At 39.7% G+C, this 22,890-nt stretch overlaps 1 protein-coding gene across 5 annotated transcripts in view; it reads right to left on the bottom strand.

Annotated features, from left to right (window-relative positions):
• Positions 1-592: 592 nt before the first annotated feature.
• SH3D19 (SH3 domain containing 19) overlaps positions 593-22,890 on the bottom strand; it is a 210,245-nt gene continuing 187,947 nt past the window's right edge. For all 5 annotated transcript variants that reach the window (XM_055405613.2, XM_055405617.2, XM_055405618.2 and 2 more), the window contains 11 exons: positions 21,774-22,038; positions 19,356-19,424; positions 19,046-19,186; positions 15,519-15,591; positions 14,432-14,562; positions 12,218-12,273; positions 9,698-9,900; positions 8,942-8,994; positions 5,991-6,177; positions 5,483-5,580; positions 593-2,543 (listed from right to left, as the gene is read on the bottom strand). In XM_055405613.2, coding sequence (XP_055261588.2) covers positions 2,427-2,543; positions 5,483-5,580; positions 5,991-6,177; positions 8,942-8,994; positions 9,698-9,900; positions 12,218-12,273; positions 14,432-14,562; positions 15,519-15,591; positions 19,046-19,186; positions 19,356-19,424; positions 21,774-22,038 — 1,393 coding nt within the window. In that variant the 3' untranslated portion in view covers positions 593-2,426. The remainder of the gene's footprint in view (positions 2,544-5,482; positions 5,581-5,990; positions 6,178-8,941; positions 8,995-9,697; positions 9,901-12,217; positions 12,274-14,431; positions 14,563-15,518; positions 15,592-19,045; positions 19,187-19,355; positions 19,425-21,773; positions 22,039-22,890) is intronic.

The following is a 22,890-nucleotide window of genomic DNA, read 5'->3' as shown; positions in this document are numbered from 1 at the left end:
CATATAAGCTAGAGCATCTTTTAAAGAAATCTGCTGTCTTTTAGTGTTCAAAAGGGTAAGAATAACATATTAAATGACCTCTAGTTTTACCCACCAAAGAAAAAGGATTTGGAGATCCTAGTTTGCAGTGGCTTGGATGAACAATATTAGGTTTTCAACTGAAATTCCTGAAAAGAGCAAGAATACATTTCTATTTCTCCACTATGAAACTCACTGAGTGTAAAAGTCATGTTCAATCAATATACAGTATAAGAAAGTGCCTATGAAAACCTACACCATGCCACATGTTTACTTCTCATCAGTTGAGTAGGTGATAAACGACAAGCAAAAATGGAGCATGATGGAGTGGAAGACATATGACTGCAAAGTTTGTTTCAACAAAGTTTTTTGTCAGTAAGTTAATGAGGAAAGATATTTGGATCACAGTGGCTCCAAGACAGTATCACTGTTACATGAAAGTTATCCCCATCCATCCATCCAGCCAACCAACAAGCCTCTATTGAGCTATATGGTGCAAACAGCTAGAGGTAAAAAGATTAAGATATCATCTCCATTCTCAAAAACCTCAGTCTAGTATGTAAGAGAAAAGGACTTTGAAAAGTTCAGTTCAGTTTATTATAGTGTCAAGTAGATATACACCTATTGCACTTATCATTCTGCTGACAGAGGCCAAAATTCAAGAAGAATATTTTTCTCCAATAAAGCTAGGTTTTCACGATTTTCGATGTAAGATGTTAAGATTACACAGGCAAAGAAATATACCTCATGCCCTAGCCCAGTCCCCCCGAGTCTCACCTTCCTGCTGTTATACAAGCTTGCTGCAAATAGGAATTTAGTTGAGACAATGCTTTAAGCCATCCATCCATTTCTTATGAAATTACTCCTGGGTGATATTTGACCAGTTTTCTTTATTCCATCTTCTATACCCAAAATATGTTTAAAAAAAAACAGCTCCCATATCCCAAAATCAATTGTAACCATATACTGGGAAATGAACTTTAATCAAAGACAAGCTAAGTCTCTCCTCCATTACGGAACCCCACATGGTGTTCACATAATGGTTTCATCACTTAACTGCCTAACTTTTCGGACAATGGAAACTACAACAAAAGCAAAAAAGTGGCCCAGCATATGAAACTCTTCTCAAAAACAGAAGAAAGTTATGAACATTGTTAGGAAAGTGTTTTACATTTCCAATGAAATTCTATTCCACTGATCTCTTTGAAAGATTGTCTTCAACCAATATATTTGGCTTCAGCCCATAAGCTGTAATTGATTCGGTTTCACAACTTTTTAGCTTTAAGACTTTCGTCTTAAGCCTGGAGTGCATAACAATGGATAGCAGGAAAGTGGTTTTTTATTTACTCTAAAAACTGCAGGGATGAGCTCGGGGGGTAAAAAAACAACCCCAAAAGTATTAGCCTTCAGATTCTCAAATTATTTTTAGCTCTGATTATATTTGGAAGAATGGGCTGCGGGTTTGGCATTGTTTCCCATCTTAACAGTTGCTCTGTATTCTGAGATATATATATGTGATTCATAATGTACCACTGTAACAAGACACAGCTTTTATATATTACTGGGGTAATGCAAAGAAAATGAATTTTTCTTTGAGTACCAGTAATTGTCAAAAGAATGATTACAGAATCAGAACATGTGCTTTATAATAACCCTGTTAACATAAAGTATACACAGAGGAAAGAAAGAAGTACTGCAGGTATGTGAAAGAGTTATTTAAATAGCAAGGCTTTTCAGGGTGGTTTTGGTTCTTATGACTAAGATGCATCAAATTTTAACCACTTTCAGACACGGGGACAAAGGGAAAACATCTGGCAACACAGGAGCATTTGGTGACTGTGAGCTGCAAACAGGAATTTAGTGGAGACAATGCTCACCAAGGCTCCACTAGTCAATGAACTACTCCCTTCTGAAACAAGGCTTTGCCCTGGTCATAAGGATAATGCTCTCAAGCTGTTAGAATTAATTTGAATGTCAAAAATGAAATTTAGGTTACCAACCATCGCCTGAGAGTTACAGCATGTGGAACAACAAATGTCCTCTTTTAAAACTGAAGTGTAAAATGCAGAGCACAGTTTTTGTACTCGTGCTGATGAACACAGACGTCCAAGCGCACTGCTCGCTTGTAAGTGTCCCAGTACTGCCCTGTCACCAGACGCTCTGCCGGGGGAAGGGTCTGCCTGCCTTGCTCCTGCTTGATGTCCTATAGGTTTCCATGCACACATTTCTAATGTGAGTGAAAGCTAACTACAAAATCAAGATGTTTGCTGCTTTCAGAAAATTCTAGTATACTGTATACAGCATCGATATTTCTTTCTGTTTAAAAAAATAGTGCAAAAACATATCTGATAGTCAAAGTGAGAGTTCAAGTGAGTTTTTGTGCCAAGGAGCACAGTCAAGCATCACCTTTAGCTAACTTGTAAAAACTGAATGTATGTTTTGGGAAATATTCCAGATTTTCCCATCAGTTCTCCACTCATCCAGTCATCATCGACAGATTCCAGCTCTGTTATTATGTCTCCAGCCTGTAGGAAAGCAGGGATTGAAAATAATTATTAAGTTTCTGTTGAGCGTACACATGTTAAGCTGCTTCTCTTCCTCAAACCCTCTGTCATTGTCACCTTTGTTGCATTTCCAGGTTGTATCTTGTGTCCCTCAAATTCACCACTCCTAATCTAAAAGTCTTCTTTAATAAATAAAAATACCAGCTAACATAACTATATATATATATAAAATTTTTCCCCAAATAACAATTATTTATCAGGCACCCACTACGTGTCAGACACTATTCTGGGCACTATGGCTACAGCAAGGAAGAAAGACCTTATTCCAGAGTTGGGAGATGAATAAGTGAGCCAGCAGAGGAGGGCAGAAAGTGTGAGCTGCCATCGCATCAGGGCAGTCTGGGAAGGCCTCATCCAAGGTGACACGCAAAGACTTGGTGACGAGAGGGAGCTGTATGCTCACTGGATGTGTGCCTTGTCCTTTTCTAAGTGCTTTATGGGAATTAACCCATTTATTTTATTTTTATTTTTTATCAAACTAAGAATAGTGAAAACTAACTCATTTAAACAATACTGCAGTCCTATTATTTCCCCATGTTTGAGAAATATTTTTATAGATTATTTTATAGAAAAGGAAACTGAAGCTCAGAGGGATTGCGTGATTGCTCAGTGATGCATGTCTGGTTAGCGGTAGAAAGAGGATTCAAATCTAGAGTGATCCCAGGGCCTATCCAGGAATCATAATGGATAAACTGATGTTAACCATTAGGCATGAGGCTACCACATTATACAGTCTACCTTTTTACTTAGAAAGGTTTTTACTAAAATTGCCTTTTCTCAGCCTCCTGAGCATTTTGTACTCTACATTTATTCTTCCACATAATGGTATTCTCCTCTACCATTTGGTGCATTCCACTCCTCCACGGCCTAAATATCAAACTGCATTCTTCCTGTCCCTGACTCAGCACATGATTGTCTTCACTGGGCTGGTCAAAGGGTTGTGTGTCTTATTCCTGTGTGAATTATACTATCTCAACAGATGAAGACATAGGTTTTGAAATTATCTCCTGAAACTATTTTGTTCTTTACGGTTTCTAACCACTTCCTGGAACCTGGGTTTAAGATTCTGTAATGGTCCAAGAATACCCTGGCTACTTTTAAGGATATCTTTATCAGGTTAAATGGATTTATTTGTAGCCCTAGGACACCACCCTTTGGAAAACTGGTTTGATTTAAGGCCATTCTTAATGGAAAATGGAAAGGGAAAATGCTGACTATCCAATGTCATTAATTTAGTTTACTCTGCTAAAATATGTAAAATTTTGGCATTCAAATTTTCTGTTATAAGTTCCTTCTGGTTCCTAAATTATAATCCTTGACTAAAACTATTTTTCTTAGCTCTGATTCATACATACATATATGCCATATCTGTTTTCTGAGAGCTGGGACAATTTTAAAAAAGTTTTATTTACTAATCTTCTGTGGATATTGAATAAAATATTAATGATCAACAATACTGAAAATGGTACAGCATCCCTTAACTAAAAAACTCTAGAACTATTTTGCTTACAGTCAGGCATTTGTAAAAATGCCTGAAGACAACCTATTTTCTGGATGATTATACTGACATAATCTAAATGAAGGCCAAAACAATACCCAAAAAGTCTGAATCCAGAGGGTTCACTTGTAGTAACATTATACTTGAGGATAAAAGGAATTAATTTTGAGCCACTGACTCTCAAGATTGAAAAGGACTAGGGCAACAGTTTCTAAGTATTTGGATTTTATGGACCAAGAAATTAAAGAGAGAAAGAAAGAAACATATAGGGTTACCAATTATAACTTTGCATAAGAAATATGTATCATTTACTGGTAATATTTTATAACGGAAATGACATTTTAATATAAAAAAGAAACCCTCAGAAGAAAGTAAACTCCATCACAAAACAGAAAAGTTCGCAACCTTATACTAACATATCTCAGCATGCCCACATTTCTCCATAACTCCCCTAAAGCCGCCACATGCCCAGCCATCGCTGTTTTCCTCATTTTATTGTAGACAGGGGTAAACCTTATGTGGGTGCCCACTGTCTTAAGTCTCATCTTGTCCAATCACTCCTGGATACTTTAATTCCCTCTGTGGCATCCCTGCTCTGAGTATCTCCAACGATGGAGAATTTCCCACTGCCTGACAACTCTTCTGACAGCATCTGGCTCAATACCACAGAACTACCTTGGGTACTTTCCTCTGAGCACAATCCACCTGTGGAGGCGGAAACAGGATCATGCAAGTATTCTGTTTAAGATTAAGGTTAGGCTTTAGGCTTCTTAAAAAAACCCTCCTCAAAGTACCTTAATCTTTTGGGATCACTCCCCTAAAGTCTATTCAGTATCTCTGTGGACAAGACTCCAGGGCCTTGTGAGGCACTGCTGCAGAGGCCAGCTGCATTAGGGGCCACCTGACTTCCCCACTGATTTCAAGACGTGGTAGCGGCAGGCTGCAAGGGCCATGCAGAGGATCATCCCTGCTTTACTTCGGCTGAGCCACGTGGCATCATGGGATCTTCATTCCTGAACCAGGGATCAAACGTGGCCCCTGCAGTGGAAGCACAGAATCTTAACCGGGAGACCACCAGGGAAGTCTGAGGACCATCCTTCACTGGGGCTTCGGGTGAAACCGCCAGCATTAGTGGGATCGCATGTCATAAAGCGGAGGAATAAGGACTTTGCTAGGCAACTGTGGGTCTAGCAATATCAGTAAGACTTTAAGAACCTAAATGACCTGCTGATAACACACATTTGCCCAGTCACATCTCTAATCTCTCCTTAAGAACGAGGGTCTGAGCTCTGTTCATTCTTGATCAATGATCAATACTCCATGCAAGTGTTCACCCTTCAGTGGAAGACATTTCAAAATTTACAGCTGCTTAATGCAGTTACAAAAAGAAACACGTTCTGACCTTGAAGGAAAGCTCATCTTCATTCTCCCCATGGAAATCATACAAGGCTTTGGCCTTCCTCCCCTTCAGTGATAATGCATCCACGCCTTTTGCCTCAGCTATGAAGACACCGAAAATTCAAATACATAGAAAGACATTGACTAAAACACAAATCAAACATTTGAAGAAATCCCCTTGTCATTTCCAGGACATAATATTTTCAATTAATTTTGAATTTATTTTAACCTGCAAAAAGATGAAGGATGTTCTCTTAGCAGAAAAAAAAAAATTATAGACAATATATTCAGGAGATAAAACTAGCCATTATTGATTAAAGGTATCTTTATCTCTTTTTCCCCCATAACTTCAACAAATTATATGCAGAAAGTTTGCATACCCTTATGAATTAACTTTCAAATATAGGCAAACAACTGAAATTGAGCATGGCCAGATGGACAAGAAATCTGTATTATTTCAAAGGTCCTGGGGTCCCCTTCGAGGGTAAGAGCCTCCCGGGCAGTGGTGGTACCTGGGCAGGGCCGCACAAAGACGGCAGGGAAGATGCCCTCTCGGCCCCGCAGTCTGCCCTTGTACCAGTCGGAGTCCACTCGCTCCAGGATCAGGATCCGGTCTCCCCTCTTGAAGGATAAGTCCTCACTGGTCTCTGCCATGAAACTGTGCAGAGCTTCGCACCATTCTCCACAAAGATTGTTCTCCTGTTACAAATCAGTTTGGTAAGAAATGTGAAATTTTGTTTCAGATTAATTTTCACAAAGCTTAAAAAGTGGTGGCAAAAAAACTAAGGGGTAATAACATTTCAAAGTCTGAGGGCCACTTTAAATCACTCGATACCTAACGTCACTCACGAGTTTCAGAAACAAAAGCTTCCAGTGATTTGACATGTGATAAAATTTGTGACTTTTGCTTTTAAGGGATATATAATGCTTAAGTAAAATTTTCTTTCTAATTATGGTCTATGACATTGTGTGTGCTAAGTCACTTCAGACGTGTCTGACTCTCTGCAACCCCATGTCAGGCTCCTCTGTACATGGGATTCTCCAGGTAAGAATATTGGAGTGGGTTGCCATGCCCTCCTTCAGGGGATCTTTCCCACCCAGGGATTGAACCTGTGTCTTCTGCAATGTCTTCTCCATTGGCAGGTGGGCTCTTTACCACTAGCACCAACTGGGAAGCCCATGCTCTATGACATTAGTTACATTAAAAAATTAGATAAAAGCTTATCATATTTGTATATAGTATTTATGACACTAAGAAAACATTCTGGAAAAAAATATAATTTTCCTTTTTTCTTTTTTTTTGGCCACACAGTGCAGCTTGTGGGATTTTTTTTTTATTAATTTATTTTTTATTGAAGGATAATTGCTTTACAAGCTTGTGGGATTTTAATTCCCAGACCAGGGATTGAACACAGGCTCTTGATATTGGAAGCCCAGAATCCTAACCATGGACTGCCAGGGAATTTCCAAGCATATAATTTTCAGTGAAGATCTTTACCTAAATTAGGAAGGATCAGAATGGGCAGTCTGTTAATTCCCAGGTCTTTACCTGGTGACTCAGCAATAAACTATCTGCCTGCAATGCAGGAGATGTAGGTTTGATCCCTGGGTCGAGAAGATCCCCAGAGGAGGAAATGGCAACTCACTTCAGTATTCTTGCCTAGAAAATTCCATGGACAGAGGAGCCTGGTGGATTACAGCCCATGGAGTTGCAAAGAGTTGGACACAAGTGCGCACATGACTAAGCACTGAGCACACCACCTGGCTGAGAGGTTATCGGACGCCATGGCCCAAGACCTCATAGTTCACACTTCTAATTTTACAAGTCACAGTTCGCTGCAAGGCTGGCAGGATAACCACCTAGCATGATGGTTCATGCTCCAACAAGAATGCTTTTTGCTGCAAATGCATCATAAGAAGGTGCTGCTCTGTGACAAGGAGTCTCTGCCAACGCGGGTGGGACCCTGTGTTCAAGAAGCTCAAGCAGGGAGGCAAGGATTACACTAAGATCAAGAGCTTAGAGCCAGATGGGCCTGGGTTCCAGGCCAGTTCTGTCACTCCCAGTTAACACAGGGCAAGACGTTTCACTACGCTAAGCCTCAGCTTCATCTTAGGGCTCACATGGGGTCAAACGAGGTAATGCATGTAGCCTGCTCAGCACGTGCCTGGCACATCTTAAGTTCTCAGCAGTTGATGGCTTCAAAGAAAAACAACAGCATAAGCAAAAACTTTAACCCTATCCTCTTGTTCCTGCACTTGAGAAACCAACTCTACATAAGAGTACTTGCCACTTCTGGGAAATAGTGGCCACCATGTGAACATTTCCTTTCGAAGAACTGTGGTCACTTTCTCTCCTGTTTGACGATCAGTGGGGGGATGAAAGAATCGAGAGACACACAGCCCAATGACCCCTCATGTTGTGACAAACAATGACCCTTTCGGGCTCACTCTTCTAAAATCTGTCACAAAAAATGATGGAAGTCACTCACATTCCTACCCAGTTTGAACACTTCTAAAGTCATGCTAAACACTAAAAATTTTAATACATTTTTTCTCTCTCCCATTATAAAAATAATACAAGTGTTCCTGAACATTTGGCAAGTTTGGTAATGTACGAAGAATGGGAAAAACACCCATCTATCAATAATAACCGCCTAAGGAAACTGAATGTTAACAACTTAAACACATTTCCTGCTCGTCTTTTTATGCTGTAAGTTCAGTTTCACTATATGTTTTCCTCCCATGACATTTACTTTACAAATCTAGTTTTTCATGGCCTCAGAACATTTTCCCAGTAATGGGCATATTCAGGTTATTTCCAATTTTTTCACGTTATAATAACACCACTAGGACCATCTTTGTGACTAAAACCTTGTCTCATTTTTCATCTTTAGAGTGAGAGATAAAAACAATGATAACAATAATCTGTACTTCTCCTCTTTTAACAATCACATACCTATAATTACTTGTTTGCTGTTGTTGTATTGAATCTTTGTTTAACTAGATATGTTAAATGGTATTTTACTGTCTCCTTACAAGGCATTTCTTTGATTACTGTAAGGTGAAATAACTTTCTTAGGGAATTTCCTGGTGGTCCAGTGGTTAAAACTCTGTGCTCCCAACACAGGGAGTGTGGGTTTGAGACCTGGAAAGGGAACCAAGGTGCACAGCCAAAAAGAAAACAAAACAAACCTTTTTTTACTATCAGCCACTTATACTATCTCTTTCATGAATATTCCAATAATGTCTCTTTCCTCGTTAATTTTTATCAGTGTTTATATGTTTTTCTAATTCATTTGTATGATGAGCTCTATGAGCAAGAAGGATATTAATCACCTATTTACCTCAAATATCTGCTACATGGATTAAAAAATTAAACACTTCTATTGATAATTATGATTTTAATAGTCTTCCCAGAGATAAAACTTGGCTTTCACCACAGTTATCTATTCAAGCAGCCTACCTGAGAATTTGCACCAGAGTCTTCTTTTTTGGTCTTTGGTGGTACCTTTGTGCCTATATTTTAAAAGAAAAATCAAAACTTCAGATGTAAAGACCACACAGCATTGGGGAAAATCTTTTGGAGGAAAGTAAAAAGTCTGGGATTCCAGACCAGTCTCTTCACGTACTGACTATTAGCTTTGCCAGGCTAGTACAAACTACCCTCTCTGGGTTTGTTTTCTTTACTGTAGACTGAAAGAGGAAATGCATTAGTTATACTCTATAGGCCATTTCTGTTTAAAAGTTGATGATTCTTTTTTTTTTGCCATCTCTAATATGAAGCTTCCCTGACAGCTAATATGAACGGCTTCCCTGATAGCTCAGTTGGTAAAGAACCCGCCTGCAATGAAGGAGACCCTGGTTCAGTTCCTGGGTTGGGAAGATCCCCTGGAGAAGAGAAAGGCTACCCACTCCAGTATTCTGGCTTGGAGAAATCCATGGACTGTGTAGCCCATGCGGTTGCAAAGAGTTGGACATGACTGAGAGACTTTAGTAAAAAAATATGAAGCTACTGCTAATTATCTAAAACACAAAAACCAGCTCTTTGAAAGACTGCCACGATAATGACTATCCCCAAAATGACGAATACCATTTAAAAATCATTTTTCCTTCTACCTTAAAAGGCAATATGGATTATTATGCAACATAAATATTAACCTATTACCTGGTTTATTTGAATTAGGATAGTACACAATAAAAACCATTTCTCGATACTCACTTAAAACGTTTGCACCAGAGGTGGGATGATCCTCAATGAGTTCCACAAAGTTAAGGGGGAAGATTCCAGATCTGTCTCCAAGTTCTCCTCTCGCCCACTCATCATCCACATACTCTTTAAGAAGAATAATTTCTCCCTCTGAGAAACTTAACTCGTCCTTCTGGTCTCCAATATACTCAAATCGAGCAACACACCTTGGGCCTCTGAAGAAAGAAGATCACATTTGTGGGTTAAACTAGGCAGTACTAACTTTCAAAATGCCTGGAAACCCTCATTTAATCTTTCAGTGAATATTTATTTTGTATTTACTTTGGAACAAGATATACTAGGCATAATTTAAAATTTCCATGAAAAAGAATAAGCTACATTTCTAAATGACAGTCCTTACTTTGTAGATACAAGCCTATTTCACTCAGAAAGGCTAAAGTCAAGGTTTCCAGTACATGCAGAATGCCAGAAAAGCAGCTGGTGGTTGGTTTAGGTTGTCATATCTTTTGATCACCTTTTCATGACAGACTCTCCCCAGTCTCCATGATTTTGTATCCCTGGGCCACAGTAATCCAGGGCCGAGTCTGAACCCTCTCAGTCTTAAATGCACTGAGTTTACAAGTGTTAACCCTGAGGATCTCAGGGCAAGACATCAAACTTCCATGGCAGAAATGCAATGGGCATCAGCTGGGCAGGGTAGATGCTTAAGACATGCTGAATCAGTGAGTTCTGTATATAGATGAATGGTCTTCAAAACTAGGAGGTTCAAAGAAAACACACTCGGCATATTATAACATTTAATCTCATACCTAACACTGTTGTTTTAAAATGATTTTTGTATCTCCTTTAAAAAGGCTTCATTTCTTAGAATCGGAACAATCCTTAAATGATCTGCAATTCCGACTGATAATAAGATAAAAACAGATGAAATTGCATCCCTCGAAGACATGATTGTATACCAAACCTTCGATTTGAGGCTTCAGAAAGGAAGTTTCAATGGCAATGACTAAGGAGAGGCAATTGCCTGAAAAGAAAAGGTTGGTACTGGCTGCAATCAAAGTCTGATTTAAGTCAGGTCAATATATCAACGGCTATGAAAGCCCACTTTAAATTCAACCTGCTGACACAGTAAACACTGCTTAAAAACAGGAGAAAAGCTAAACCTGAAACAGAATTAAACTATTGTGGCCTCAGAAGTTTTCTTATTTGTGATAACCTTTGCATTTATTTTCTGAAGTCCTCAGAGAGCATATCTTCTTATGTCTGACCTATTCAAAGACAGGTTTACAGTCTTCAGGAGGTACTGAATTCTATTAATTTGCTCATTTAGCTGGAATATAAAGTTGCATTGTGGCAATGTTTTAAATCACAAAGGAGTTACAATGATGCATAAAAGGATACATAAATTCATGGAAAGGTCTCCAAATTAACTCTTCCTTTACTTTCTTCTTCTGCTGCTGCTGCTAAGTCACTTCAGTCGTGTCCGACCCTGTGCCACCCCATAGACGGCAGCCCACCAGGCTCTGCCATCCCTGGGATTCTCCAGGCAAGAATGCTGGAGTGGGTTGCCATTTCCTTCTCCATTACTTTCTTCTAGGTCCTCTCAAAAACAAAACAATACAAAATACCTTGCAGATCTGTAGACTTTATATTTCTATTAGGTTTAAATATTTTCTATTGTTGGAGGAGAGAGTGGGCTCTTATCTAACACTCAGAAATGAACTGTCTGAGGAGACACATGTGCTGACAAAGCAAGAACCTTCATTGGGAAGGGGCGCCCGGGTGGAGAGCATCAGGGTAAGGGAACCCAGGAGGACTGCTCTGCCACACGGCTGGCAGTCCCAAGTTTTATTGTAATGGGGTTAGTCTCCTGGTTGTCTCTGACTCAGGGTCCTTCCTAGTGGTGTGTGCATTGCTCAGCCAAGATGGATTTCATCAGGGAGGATTCTGGGAGGTTGGCGGGACATATTATAGGCTGGCATCTCTTCCCTCCTTTTGGCCCCTCCCAAATTCTTCCAGTTAGTTTTATAAGACATATTATGGGCAGGCGTCTCCTCCTTTTTTTAGCCTCTCCCAAATTCTCCCAGTTAGTTTTCATGCTTCTTATTGGGACCTCCTGTTGTGAGACAACTTGTTCAAGTGGTTATCATCATGTCTGATCAAGGTAGGTGGTTTTGGTCAATGGTTCCCTAACACTATGACAAAAATATTTGAACTTTCTAGAAATCAGTTGGTAGATAAATACCGAAGGCCAACACAAAATGCAACGGATGGTGCAATCTCTCTATTCAGACAAAGTTAGGCTGCGGGAAGCACCAGGACAGACAGGCTGTCTATGTGCCCTCTATGCAGAGGGCTGCTACTATCAGCACGCTGCAATTTCATTAGAATTCTTAAACAAGTTGTTTTCCTCATAATTAAAAAGACATACTGAGAATCTGAATAATCATGCATCTGAAGTGTTTAAGCTTGTTAATTCTTTATAATATAAATGCTCACATCCTTTGTATTTCGTGCAAAAGTAAAACTTACTTAACACAATGAGATGAGATGGATTCCCGTTTCCCATTTCCTCCTGGAACATCAATCTAGTAAAGACAAAAATCAAGGCAACATTGTATTATTTCAGATTTTCATAAGATAAATTTAAGGCTAAGTAATTACATAATTTATAACTGAGATTAACCAGTTTAGCTAGGTATTAAATCGACAAAACATACCATAGATGCTAAAAAGGTATGAAATCCAGAATTTGGGTTTTGAAAAAACTCCATAACTTGTGATGTGGCCCTCCTTGTATAGCCAATCAATCTTCCTCTTATTTGCTGGAATAAGCACATTATGTCGTTCCCTCCTAACTGGGGCTCTCTATCTCATATCCCCTAAGTCGAAAACATCAGGTGAGGAGGGCTTAGCACAGAAACTAGGCATAGGTACTATCTAGACACCTAGCCAAAGAGTTGGTAGAATTCTGCAATATTTCCACGACCCCAAATAAAATCTTTTAATCAAACTTGTGATTCTCTCCATTTTCACAACTCTGGGCCCTTTTACCCCCTTCACTGTAAGTAGGGAAGGAGGAGAGGACTTAGCACTTAGGGAGCATCTAGGGGTGAGCACGTTATATAATACCTCATCTACAAGGCTCAGTAGAGCTAGTTGTGATGAAATATTTGACCATAATGCACTGTTGGAAAACGACTTAAAGCTGTGAGGTTTACATTAAATAAATCAATGCCCTTCTTGATGAATTCTGAAAGTTTGAAGTTTTAAAACAATTTTTTAAACTTGCAGGCTTAGAAGTAACACACCAATAATGTGGCAAATGCAGTGTGACTGATTTCAGTGTGGTAACTGTGCTTTTTAAAGTACTGCTACACTGGGCAGAAGCAAAATGAGGAAGAGTGCTAAAACCAACATTATTCTTAATTTAGAGAATGTGGTTGGATTTCTGCAAAGAATCAGGGTATTTATATATCAGACAACCTGTAAGACCCACATTTTGTAATTCAAGAGACTCAACCTCATTTATACTTGAAAAATATAAGTTATCTGTTATGTCTGTTTGCTAAGTTTCTGATGTAATGGAAAATCATTTGCTTTCCCCCCTCAAATAAGTGGTTAATGATCAATTATTTAAGCTAGCTTTGATATTTTTCAGTATCAATAAGTTGTATCAGCAAGCGAGTCATTCTCTTCCCATTGATATAAATGCTCGCGTGGCAGTCTTATTTCATCTCTATGTTTCTCAGCCACCCAGGCTTAACACTCAGGGCTCTACCATAGCGGTCTGCTTTCACCAGTTAGGCTGTGAGGGTGTGTAAAATTCTGACACTTTAATATTTCCCAGTCAGATTTGAAACTATTAAGTGAAAAACCACTCCCCTCAGTGAAAGTACTTCAGTATTGCCAAATCTATTTTTAAAAGAAGAATCTTTTAATCTACTTATTTACGGCTGTACTGGGTCTTTGTGCTGTGCGGGCTTTCTCTAGCTGCAGGGAGTGGGAGCTGCTCTCCAGCTGCGGTGCACGGACTCCTCACAGTGCTGGCTTCTCCTGCTGCGGAGCACCGGGTCTAGCACGTGGGCTTCAGCAGCTGGGGCACATGGGCTCTCGAGCTTGGCCTTGGTAGTTCGGCACACTGGCTTAGCTGCCCCAAGGCATGTGAAATCTTTCCAGACCAAGGATTGAACCTTTGTCCCCTGCATTGCAAGGTGGATTCTTAACCACTGGACCATCAGGGAAATCCTATATATATATATATTTTTTTTTTTTTTAAAGATGGAAATAAATGGGAATGGAAAGAATGAAAGAAATCAATAACAAAATACACTCCAAAGAAAAACAGAAGTGGTACCATAACCTCAGAGGACAAACATTCCTATAGGACAATCCAGTATCGTTAATTCTTATTTGCTGACTGTTTCAAAGAATTAACATATACCCTCCAGTGCTTATCAACCCTCCAAGAATAGCTGATTCACCAATGGACCTGCAGTAGCTTTTTACCTTAGGATTTCAGATAGCATTTAAGCATTAAGTTCTAATGCTCCATAATATATTAATAATTAACCAATATCTAGTTGAACAAACCTTTATTTCTGAATTTTTCAAATACTAAATGAATTAATGGAAGAGACACAACAAGAAGCCAAGAATCTAGGCATCTGGTTATTTTTTTCAAACTGTAAATTACATAGACTCCACTGAATATGTGACCAATTTCAACATGCACAGCCTACTTACAATCACTTTGACGTAGTTGGCCGGAAATACACCAGTCTGGTTTCTACATTTCCCTCTGTACCAATCTGTATCTATTTTTTCCAGAAGATAAACAGTTTCTCCAGAAGTGAGGCTCAAATCATCAGCTTGCTCTGTACGATGAAATGATAATGATGTATGATCAGTTACCCTGGTTGCAGAGCTGAGTAAGGTAGAGCACACCAAGGCAGTGTGTTCTACCGATTCTGAGAACAGATTATACTAATTGAAGTGACTTAAAAAAATTTTTTTTCTGGATATTGCTATTATGAGTTTCCCCTTTTAAGATCAAATGAGATATTTTACCAGGCACTGACTGACAGGGAATGCTTAAAAACACACACACACACACACACAAAACATTGTGCTTGCCAATGATTCTTCCTGTGCCAGTATAAACGTCTGCTGAATACGTATTTTAACAATGAAAAAATTTTATAGACATGGTATAATATTCATATGATTCTCAACCATGCTTAAAAATCATTTCAATCTCAAAATACTAAGGGAGTCCTACAGCTCTTTAGCATATAAATTTACTCACACTGAAATAAAAATCAGTCTACCAAGTGGACAAAAAAAAAAGGTTATAAATAAATCTGGAATTTATTTTATCTGAAGCCTTGGACATAAAAAGTATTTAAAAATTGATCACAAAAATGTCTATTTTTACTTCATCAGTAATAGCTGAGCTATGTGTGTTGGTTTTACAACCCTTAGCAGAAAAGAACTTCACTTTTTAAAGCTGAATTAATTTCATTATGTTGGGAAAGAGTTAAAGAGTTTCCAACTGGTAGGCAAGTTGCTATGTGTTCCTGTGTAAGGGGGACACTCTCTCCTCTCTCTCTCTCACAGGGAGTATCAAAAGCAAGGGTATGCAGGTAAGCTTTCTGGCATGTCTGGGTACAGTCAATTCTTCCTGAAGGTGGGGTGATGGATAAGATGACCTGTCCAGTCCAGGGATCCATCGGTACAGAAAGTGAAGACAGATGTCCTTGAGAGGTTAACCTTGGGAGGATGCCCGACCTTGGATCCTAAGATTCTACCACTTTAACATCTATGTCCGTACCTGCTGGGAAATCGTGAAGAACGACAGCATGAGGGGCACCACTGTCAACAGGCTTCTGAGGGTAGCTTGGGTCCTGAGGGAGCAAACAGAGCAGTGAATGGAGTGTGCATGATGGATGCTGGATTTATTATTCACTCGGAGACCTTTTTTTTTCCCCCCTCATTGGGCTCCTCTTGACACAATTATGAGTACAAGATGCAAATCACACAGCTGAGCCAAACAAGAGAATTATGACCAAGTGGAAAAGGTGTGAGTCCCTGCCAGAGAAGAGAAATAACTCTCAATTGTGATACCCCCCAGCATTTTTCTTAAACTGAGAGAGTAAACAAAAGGAAATTAAACTTAAGCTTTTGTTGGTTGTTTTTTGTTTTTTAAAGCAGTATCTATTCTACCCTGAGGTAGTCATTTTTACCTCTTTACCTTTCAAGGATCGTTTTTTCCATAAACTGTGATCAGGACTAAACCTTAAGAACAAGCCCTTGAAAGTATTCTCTTCATTAAGATGGAAAAAGAAGGAAGTTCTACAGTTTACACTCTTGCCTTTTGTAATGAAAAGAGCTAACGACTTTTACAAAAGTATAATTCACAAAAAGTAAAATCCATTTCATTTATTACCACTTAACTGAATGCCTTCTCTAATTTGAAAGCCAGTGCTACCTCCCATGCCTGGCCTGGATTTTCTATTTAATCTGAATGGTCTATTCAATAGTAATTCTAAGTAAATTAGCAAAGAGAATTCAATATTCTCCACCCATCTAACCAGATGCTTAGACTGGCCAGAGGAGAAGCCAAATTTGAAGGGTGCCTGTTTCTTAATGATAAGCAGTTGTTATCCACATCATCATCATCATCCAATCTGACTGATGGACATTATTTGGAATTATAACTTAATTTCTTTGATTCTTAAATGAAAGTGATTTTTTTGTGCCTTTCTCATCTTTCTTCCTTTAATGGCTCCTGCCCATCAGGGACTGCCCCTCTCCCGACCATGATGTTCAGGTGGTCAGACCTCAGGGGTCGTAGTCCACTCCCTCCACGTCCGCCCTGCAGCTCCTTTGTGCAGCTCTTTTCTGAATCAACTGTAAGGCAGCTGCGGAGGCACACTGCCTTCTCTCACTTCAGCTGAACATAATACAGGAAGGGCTAAAGCAGCGTGGTGTATTACTTTACCAAAGCAACACCAACATTTTCTCAGAGGCTGCTTAGTGCTTTTCCTTAAATAAATGGGCATAATGGGAATTTCAGGGATTGTGGAAAGGAACTATAAGATATATTAAGCCTAGAGGGGCTTTAAAAATTACTATTTACCCAATTTAGTTTATGTGTGGTTTTCATTTTTTTTCTGATTTACATCTGTAGACAAAGGGATGACTGCTCCAATAAATGGTGTTAGGCTAGATGGCTTTACATCTGGAGAAAGTGAAGTCACCAAACATAAACATGGACCTGCAGATGGACCATGGCCTACACACCAGCCAAACAGGGTAGAAGTGGGACAGTAAGTAGCCTGTGCCTCCCGCTCTCCCTTCCCTGTCTTCTGTGCATGGCTGTTCCTTTGATGCTGCTCATCACCTTGGCCTGGCAGGTGAAGGGTGAGAGGGCAGGCGAACGGGGCTGGCCACAGGGGTAGGAACAACTCAGGGGTAGGAACACGCCATTAGAGTGGGTATCTGGGAGGAAAATCTAACATATTTCAAAGTTCTTTCTAGTATGACTATAATAGCTAATACTAATGAGTAATGAGAATACACTATTTGCCCACTATGCACTATTCTAAGCACCTTATAGGTGCTAAATTACCTAAATTAATTAGCTCATTTAATTTTTTAAGGATCTTTGAGATATAAGGCACATGCCATAAAATTTAAGCATTTAAAGTGTACCTAATTTTAGCATATTCACAGAATTGTGCGACCATCACCACAATCTAACTTCAGGACGTATCTATCATCCCTCCAGAAGCCTCCCACCCATTGGCCATCACTCCCCTTCACCCTTCCCCCATCCCTGGGCAACCACTGATCTACCTTCTGGATTTACCTATTCTGAACTTTCATGTAAATGGAATCATAACGATAAATCAATGCTATAATCAACTCTGAGGATTCTCATATCTATTTCACACATTTAAAAATGAGGTTCAGAGAGGTCAGATCACTGCCTCCAGTGGTGGGAGGGGAACTGAGACCCGCAGCTGTGTGAGAACCACGCGAGGCTCAGCCAGCCCAGCCTTAACTCATAACGTGCAATGTCTTCCGTTGACTAAGGCAGGGGAGAGTGTAACACAGTTTAAGAGATACTCACCTTCACACTAGGCTTTCAAGTAGGTTTTACTTTTCTGAAAAGGGTAATAGCCATGACCCAGAGCCTAAGAGAGACCCCACCTAGGTTTCACCAGCTGTGGGTCATTGGTGGTCACCTTTCTGCAAGTCTACGGCACAACCATGAGTAAGGTAATGTTCCAAGTAACAAAACCGTGAATGTTTATAAAAGAACAACTTGTAATTTTTTCGGCTTTTATTTTTCATCAAGGAAAGCTTTCTGACAGTACAATCCCCATGGCTACCCACCAATGTGTTCAAAAGAGAGGAAGAACAGTGGTGACAGATGGGTAATGCTGCCTCAAAACAAAGAGAAAATAAGTGACAGAAGAACTTTCCCCAGTGAACTGAAGTCAGAAATTTCAACATTCCAGCTGTAGCCAGCATAACACATATCTTCTCTGCTCTCCGAAATTCGAATCTTTAGTTTCTTAGCACACCTCAAATGATAGACTGCCTTCCAGGAAGAACTGGATGAGATTATGAAAACTAGGATGAATGACAAACCAAACACTTTAACTTGGCTTAAATGACTGATAGGTCTCATTTTTCATGTTTGCTACATTACCTAACAGAGAGTGAAAATTTAACTGGATATCCCAAGCAGCTCTTTAAAAAATATGCCTCTATAAATTGTTCAGTGGCATTTTTCTTGCTCAACAAATGACCTTCAATAATCATTGTATTCTCCTAGGCTCCACAGATTTGTTAGGCCTAAATAGTGACTTCAGAGTGTTGTAACATTTCATTATTTTATGAGCTATGATCAGAGAAACAAGGTCTATACTCATCTTAAATCTTACAGGGAAGTTTTTTAATGTCAGCCTTTATAGGGCCCTCCTTAAAATAATTATCCATTCTGCTAGAAAACCAATCTCTAGTACTTTGGTAAATGTATTTACATTATTTCAAAAGTAAATAGCTCTCACAGTTGAAAATTAATGACTGAGTGTCCTGGAGCTGTAAGTCAGCATGATACGAGGAAGGCAAACCACATGGTAGTCACTCTGTATCAAAGTGATTAGTATGTCAGTGGAAAGTCTCTTAGAAGTAATTTATTCTTAAAATGGAATAAAACGCTACTGTAATTTTTACTCTGGTTAAAATAAACGTGCTAATAAAAACCTGAGGATGAGCTATAATTAATAGTTCTATGAAATGTGCTGCCATGTGTGGTATGAGGATGGTACAGTATTAATTCCTCACGTTTGGTCTGCTGCTAAGATGTTCATCAAGTGGCGTGATGATCTTCATCTGAGACAGGTGAACTCTGCCGGCATCGTCTCCCTTCTGGCACTCCAAGTAATTACCTTCTGCCTGCTTCAGTATCACCAGGACGTCCCCACGCTGTAAGGTACGATACCACTTTCTGAAGCAATTATTATTTAATAAAACATTATTACTTTTTCCACATTTTAATCTTTGGAGCCTAAAGCATTTAATAATGTGTAAAACAGTAACAGAGGCCAGCAAATTTTTTTAAAAATTTGTCAGTAAAGAAGGAGCTCTACTTTACCTTACAAGAAAGTTCTCCAGGGTTTTGTGGGATGACATCTTCATTGGCAATTCCATGTGGCACAGACAGCTTGAACATAAGCCAATATAAAGGATTATTCATAATCAAATAACTGCGTCCTAAGAGGCCGATTGGGTGGGGATTTGGCACACGCGCCTGCAGCATAATTTCCAGCAGGTAAACTCTTCACTCAGCTTTCGCAAGCTCAGGATCTAGTTGGCGGGGCTGCCGCTTCTCAGGACACGCAGAGTTCTTGGGGGCCTGGGGCTGAGCCCACAGGACTCAGGGGCTGAAGGCGGCCTAAGGTGCCCCTTCAGTCACAACCAGGAAGGTCCACTTCACCAGGTTCCCAGAGCATCCATCATAAGGGTGAATGCTCGGCACTGACCTCACAGCCTGCAGTCCAGGGGGGCTGATGTGGGACTGGACAGACTGCTTTTAATCTCTTTCCCTGCTGTCTCTCTGGTGCAAGTGTCTATTTAAACCCATTTCACTGCCTGACCTCAGCCATTCCTGGTCACTCAGCCTTCTCTGATCTTAGAATGGCTTTTACGTCTGTCGCCTATTCTGGCCAGAGGACTCGGCTCCCTGCCTTGGTAAATTCCGGTTGATAAGCACGGGTCAGAGGGCTGTACAATACAAAAGGTGCACCCAGGAGATGTGATCACACAAGCTCGTGTACAACAAGGAAAGGGAGGCTGCACTAGGGAGCCAAGACACAGAGCATAAGGGTGCGGCCCTAGGAGGCAGGGAGGATGGGGTGGCTTCCAGCAGCTCTGTCAGAGCGTCAGGGTGCCAGAGGTGACCCTGGGGAGCAATTTAATGGTGGAGCAGCCACAGGACAGATGAGGGGTTTAAGGAGTTACTTTGTAAAGAGACATACTACTCTAATATATCATCATTTTGATTTTTTAATTTCTTTACTTTTCTGGCCTGGAGAATTCCATGGACTGTATAGTCCATGGGGTCGCAAAGAGTTGGACACGACTGAGAGACTTCACTTTCACTTCACTTTTAAGTTATTCAAATGCTTTATTGACATTATATAGCTATGCTAAGACCGATAAGCAAAATCTGATACCCGCAATGAGGCTCTTAACATGGAACAGCCAACGTAAGTACAGACTTTACAATTAGTAACATGATTTTCTTTCTCTTTTTTGGACACACAGGCTGGGCTTTGTGAGAACTTAGTTCCCCGACCAGGGATTGAAACCGCACCCCTTGCAGTGGAAGCAGTAGTCCTAACACTGGACACCAGGGAAGCCCTGTAACATGATTTCCTTAGTTTGGCTTAATGGTAAAGAGCATGGGCTTAGACCAGTCAATCTGTGTACAAACCTTGGCTCCACCATTACTGGCTTTGTGATCCAGGACAGGCTATTTAATCTCTCTGAATACTGTTTTCTTCATCTGCATAACAGACATAATAATAGTATCCACTTCACAGGGTTGATGCGAGGGACAAATAGTTGTTTAATATATATAAAGTGCTTCAAACAATGCCTGACTCATGAGTACTCAACACATCAACTGCTGCTTTTATTATTTTTAATTAACCCTATCCCAAGTAAAATTTTATCAGTTTAAATTAATATGAATATATATGAATATCCTACCTCCTTCATATCTGTTTATATTGTTCCCTTAAGAAGATGGAAAAAAATCCTAAATGGTTTTTAAAATGAGAACAATTTCCAGCTCATTGATGGAACTGTAGAACAATATGAAATGAATAAATGCTGTTCTTGTTAAGAGCTACTGTTGCACAATTGTTTAAAAAGTGCCAACACTCCTGCTCCTTATCACTTTAATTTGATCTAGATTTCATCAGGTTAACCTGACCAAAGTAGAGGAAACACATCAACTCCAAAGACAAAGGCTTAAGGTCACAGGATAAGAAAAACATTCACAGAGAACAAAATTAATATCTCAACTATCTTGATTATTGATGAAAACTTCTAACTGCTAACTATTAAATGGACCATGAGAATCAGGTTTTAAAAAGTGGAAAATGAGGGAAAACTCAAAAAGAACTTTCTTTCCACTTCACTTCAAATTTTACTCTGTGGGCAAGGTAGATATAAGATATAAACTACACTGAGATGTGAATATAATATCTGTCAGATACTCCCATCAGTATAAGCTCCTGGGTCAGGTTTTTCAGAGTTTCTGTTTGGTCAAGCCAGACAGCACGTTGCAAACCCTGTCTGCCCTTCTTCCTTTTCCTATGTTTTTCCTAATAATGAAACTGTGCTTTAAAGACTTAGGTTTTATCACAGCCTACTTGTCTAAAGCACTCTAGCATCAAGGGGCAATTACACATTTGTCTCACCAACTTTTTCTAAGGAACAGGGGTCTTATATATACTTTAGGACAAACCTCTGGAACAAAACCATTTTTAAAAGCTACATTTACCATGTACTTCCTGTAGAGAGGGTGTCCTGGTTTGGGGCGCGGGGGCAGTACTGGATCTTGATTTTTAAAGACTTGACTCTTGGCTTTTGAGAGTCCAGGTGTCAAGTTACTTGGTTTTTGCTGAAGATCCATGTCAGAAGAAGACCGATTAAAAGGCAGCTTTTTATTTGATGTTCTGGTTGCTGGAAGTTTAGGGGGAGGTGGTCTCTCAGGGGCCCCCTTGGGAGGAGGCTGTCGAGCTGGTATGACTTTTCCATTTACAGGCCTGAAATTAAATGTGGCAGCTGTGGGTCAGTGTTTGATTGATAGTAGGTTCTGCTTTGTCCTTTCTTACACACACACACACACATACACACACACACACACACACAGAGCTTTCTGCTAATGTAACACCATTTACTGAAACATGCAGGGTATGCTATTTTTCAGCAAATGTCTGCTGCATTAAACATTATATTATTAAAAGAAATGCCATGATGTTCCAGCTTCCTCTTATCTTGCACTAGAGATTCATTAGTTCAAGACAAACAAGCATTTACTATCATGAGCTCTCTAAGGCCCCATTTGCTCTTAAACACACCATGACTGTTTCAGAAAACTAAGCACTTTCTACCAAAGCCTGAGATGAAAAGCTTATAATAAGATATCATGTAGATGTGATGGGGTCTTCTAGATGATTAGGAAGGGAAAAACAAACTCTAATGTTCATGTTTTAGGAATCATTATTAAAATTCTAATTCAGATTAAAACAAAGAAAGCTAGTTCTGAAAATAGGATAGCAACACCATCTCAACGGACTTGAGTTTGAGCAAACTCCAGGAGATGGTGAAGGACAGGGAGGCCTGGCATGCTGCAGTCCATGAGGTCAAAAAGAGCTGGACATAACTTAGCAACTGAACAACAATAGAGATTTGTGTGTGTGCTCTGTGAGTTTTTAGACTGTGTTAAACAGGAAACAGAGATTCCTACAACCTGCTGTCAGAAAGAGACTGAGGGCTAGTGGTCTCGGTAAATTTGTGACTTATTTCTAAAAAAAGATAGAAGGCCAACGACATGGGGAAAGAAGTCTGGTCTCGGAGTCATTAGATTTTCTTTAACTGACTTTTTAGACGATTTC

The sequence above is a fragment of the Moschus berezovskii genome, chromosome 19, assembly GCF_049115385.1.
Source record: "Moschus berezovskii isolate FMDL1 chromosome 19, NW_MosBer_1.0, whole genome shotgun sequence".
NCBI lineage: Eukaryota > Metazoa > Chordata > Mammalia > Artiodactyla > Moschidae > Moschus > Moschus berezovskii.
The sequence above is the reverse complement of the archived record's forward strand: the minus strand, read 5'-3'. Positions and strand labels throughout refer to the sequence as shown.